Here is a 4,422-nt window from a genome sequence, read left to right on the forward strand (position 1 = left end):
ACATGAGTAAAATAACAGAGTAGATATTTATTAATTTAATCTTCACGCACAAAATAGAGTACAAAACTAATAACAATTTGATTATGTGTTTTCTAAGAAATTTACTCCTCTCACTAATATTGAATTTTAGAGATCAATCTCCACCGGAATAAAACATAAATATATTCTCTAAAATTGGTACTTCAATTTTTCAGTGTACAAAAACTGAGGTGAATCTTCAGAATTGGGCCATCTTTAAAACAAATTCTTTGGGCAGAAAATAAAATCAGAATTTGGAAAAATAAATAATGAAAATTTTAAACAATAAATTTGTCAATCAAATAATATAGTTAAACAAACCCAACATTTGCTTTTATTAGTTGGGCCATATATAGAAGGCATACGTTTCGATAGCTCAATGGCTACTTTGAGAAACGACCTTTCTAAAACTATCAAATAATTAAGGATTGGAGAATTAATCCAATAATAAAAGTAGTACTGTTAATTAGGGTCGTTTGGTAAGGTGAATATAGATTATAAGATTTTATGATAGTATTAGTTAATCTCGATATCATTTATTTTTAAAAATGTCAATGGTATGAATAGGTTTATGTATTTATCTCAAATTCATAGTAAAAAATGTTGATAATGAATGATGATTGGAGTAGAAGGATGCATAGGGAGGGTCCAATTTGATATTAAGTGAGAGGGTGGGGAGTATAGATTCTCTCAGTTGTTACTTTTTTTTGAAAAAAATGTTGAATCAGACTCTCTAGCTGGAAATGATGAAAGGCCCGGCCCACAAGGAGACATCAAGTGGGTCATTTCACTTATTTTTTGGGGGGGCAAATCTCAAACAATAATAGAGTCTTCATTAACAGCTCTCATTGATTTGACTATTCAATATCCAAAACAAAAAAATACTTTGGCCTACAACAGTCTATTCAAAAGGAACACTGGGAAATCTGAGCAGATTTTGATTAAACTTGACACACTACTCAAATAAAGATTTATATGTTTGGTTGTTCACGTGGAAGTGATGTTAAAAGCTGTAATTGATAGGAAAGACAGGAGTGTACTTAGGGTCGGACCTCTTTCGACGAAAAATTTTATGATTAAAATTATCTTTTACATATATATAATAAAAATCAAATCCCTTTCAATTAGTTTGTATATTTAGTTCTTCAAATATTAAATCCCGTTATTAAAAATTTTAATTCCACCATCGAGAGCAGTAATAGCAGGCTCAAATAATGGCACAACATGAACACATGAAGCCTACATTTGTTGTTTTCTTCTGTCAAAGAGATTGATGTTACGTGCAATGTGACAAAAGGGGACTGTTCAGTCTAATGAGCCTTAATTGTCTTAGTATGTTTGCATATGCAACCAATACGACCTGCCTCCCTATTCTACTGTCGCCCATACTTACTCTCTCATTTTTAAAACACAGTAACTACTTTTTCGAAAAACAGTAAATAATTCTATATACCACTACGCTACAAAACTTCTTAAAAACACTTAAAACAAGATAATCCAAATATGGACTCAATATTAGTTTTTTTTTCTACTGCCCTTTTATGATTTCAAGCTCTATTTCTGCAGAAAAAGGCAAAATGTGAATAATTCATATATTCAGCCAGTTGATAGTCCTTTCTTCTTCGAAATTCACAATTGTGGTTCGGACTAAAAGAACATATCCAAAGTTGGAACCAAACATAATGATATTCAAAGCTTCTTTATCTTTTTATATCTACTAATCAAATAACTGGTGCTCTTCTTTATGAGCAAAGAAATCATTGAAATCATAGGAAAGTAAAGGTAAGGATATTGAAAAGATCTCATCAATAATAGCACATTAAAAAGAAGCTTCTTTAATTCATTCATTAGTACATCAAGGATGTGTCCCCACCTTTTGCTCATTTCTCCCTCAAATTCCAATCACACAGAAGAATTAATTAATACACAACAAACATCTTTCTACAAATAATTATAGAAAATAATATTATTTTTTTTTTTAAAAAAAAGGGCTGCCTAGTTTTCTATGGCAACAAACATTTTTCATATATCAATATATTTGTAGTGCTGAAGTAGCCTGTTGGCTTCTCTTAGGCCACTAAAGTAAGCACCATGAGTGGTTGAATAATGAGTTCTATGTGTTGCTTCCCCCGCAAATAGAATTTGAAGTTGAGGGGAATTTAAATCATGATTGTTCGTTTTTGGCAATGGCTCAGCCATACTATCCAAATCATCTCCACTTGAACCAACTGCCACATAACTATATGATCCCAAGAACAGTGGATCAGTAGCCCATTTAGTCTTTAAAACCTTATCAAATTTGATGGCTGAGTTTGCATGCCCATTACACTTGTTTTTCGAGTTTTCGAGTAAATCAGAGATCACTGTTGAGAATCCATCAATGATCTCTTCATCACTAAGTGATTCAACCTCAAGAGCCTCTTTCCCTGCAAACCATGACAATAGAACATTTGATGTTCCATAGATAGGACATAAAGAAGCTGTCCTCCTCATCCACCAGGGGATTCTACGATGCCTTAGTTTCGAGTCTGACTGATGAAACACCATCTGCAAGTTGGGAAACTCATCCCTATTTGGACTTAGTTGCAAGAATAGTTTGTTAACAACACCAAAACCAAGCCTTGAGATTGCTTCAGTCTTAAATCTAGGTAGTGGAGGACTAAACATACCAGTATTATTGTGAATCCCTTGTTTTAGAACCCCAAGTGAAACTGTCACAATCACATGATCAGCAGACATGATTGATCCATCACAAAAATGTATCTTTACTGGCTTAATAACATCACAGTTTTCACCATCATCAGGTTGCCATTCAATTTTCGTGACCTTTCGGCCTAATTGAATCATACCATCTGGCAGAACAGATGCCAAAGATTCAACTATAGTTGAGTAACCTTTGGCAATGGTTATCTCTTTCCCTGGAAACATACGATACTCGCTTTCTGCATTAAAATCTAGTGTCTCCAAATCACCAGCTGATGTGTAAGTCCTTTGTGTGTTCTCAAGCATTGCAAAAATACCTTCCTCTAGTGATTTTCTTGTCCAGTTATCAAACCCCAGTGTTTCCTCTTGTTCTTCTATGGAACCCCAGTAAGCATCCAGCCCTTTCCTTAGGAAAGAACCAATACTAAGATTCCCATTGGAGGATGGAAACTGGACATGAGGTTTCCCTTGAGCAAAATCCATGAGTTTCTTGAAAAGATTACATATAGGGTCAACAAGAGAAGAATTGAGGTGATAACCTCCTTCAGCTATTGTCAATGGCTCGTCCAAAAACTCATCCATACACTCCCAAGGCTTATCTGAATGAAGTGAGTTAATCTCTTGAGCTATCTTGTAAACAGGGCTACCCCCAATTCCATGGATCCAAGTAGCACCCATCTCAATTCTACTCCCAACAAACTCTGAAGTTATTATCCTTCCACCAATCCTATCACCACCCTCCACAACACAAACCTCTATAAATTCTTTACAACCTGCACTTGTGTACAGCTTGTTAGCTGCTGTAAGACCTGCCATTCCTGCACCTATTATCACAACTTTTGGTTTCTTGGTCACCATTGTTATTTGTCTAGTTTCTATCCCTAGCCACTAGGAAGAAAGACTAAAAACAATTTAGTGAGGGAGTGGTATAGGAAGAATTTAATAAAATATAAGGAGGCTACTACTACCCTTTCTTTTACATAGTTTATTTCTCTAATAAAGATAAAGATAGACGTCTCTACTTTTCTTAAGCCTCCACTATTAGTGCCACCCTCTTTAAACACTCAATATTGATATACATGTCTTGAGTTTTTTTTTTTTTTTTTATATATATATATATATAAAGAAAACAACACACACAAGAAAGCTTCAACAAACATGTGTGCACATATTTCTATTATTATTGAGTTGCTACTAAAAACATTAAAAGAATTACTTAAGTAGTGTATATTGATGCCAACACCAATAATAGGTTGATGATGCATTTCACCAACCTCACATGTAAACAAAGGCCCACCAACTGAAACACATTAAACGGTCCTCACTACTCAGTGGATATCTTTCATTCAACCTAGTAATAAAGCTACTCATCAATTTCATTAACTCTATCTTGACTTAGTATCAACAATGATTATCCTATTTTGGGTTGCATGTAACATTTTCTCTTTTTGTTAGTAAGCCATTTTCTGACTTCTATTGGACTTTGGGATAATTTTAAAAATAAAACACTGACAGAAATTAAATGAATAACAAAATGTTTAAAGTGAAATAACACTGGCTGAAATTCATGAATATTTCGAGTTTTCAAACAACTTTTTTGCTAAATAACAAATGATTATATATTGTCTGATTATATAAAATCAAATAACAAAAAAAAGTTTGGTAGCTAAAGTGTAGAATAAGTAACATTTTGATATTATT

General features: G+C 33.5%; 1 protein-coding gene across 1 annotated transcript; it reads right to left on the reverse strand.

Moving 5' to 3' along the window:
• Positions 1–1,820: 1,820 nt before the first annotated feature.
• On the reverse strand, positions 1,821–3,889 carry LOC107018597 (probable polyamine oxidase 5). The gene has a single exon (XM_015219119.2). The coding sequence runs from the start codon at positions 3,577–3,579 to the stop codon at positions 2,041–2,043; it is 1,539 nt and encodes a 512-aa protein (XP_015074605.1). The 5' UTR covers positions 3,580–3,889; the 3' UTR covers positions 1,821–2,040.
• Between the last annotated feature and the right edge of the window lie 533 nt (positions 3,890–4,422).

This window comes from Solanum pennellii, chromosome 5, assembly GCF_001406875.1.
Source record: "Solanum pennellii chromosome 5, SPENNV200".
Lineage (NCBI taxonomy): Eukaryota > Viridiplantae > Streptophyta > Magnoliopsida > Solanales > Solanaceae > Solanum > Solanum pennellii.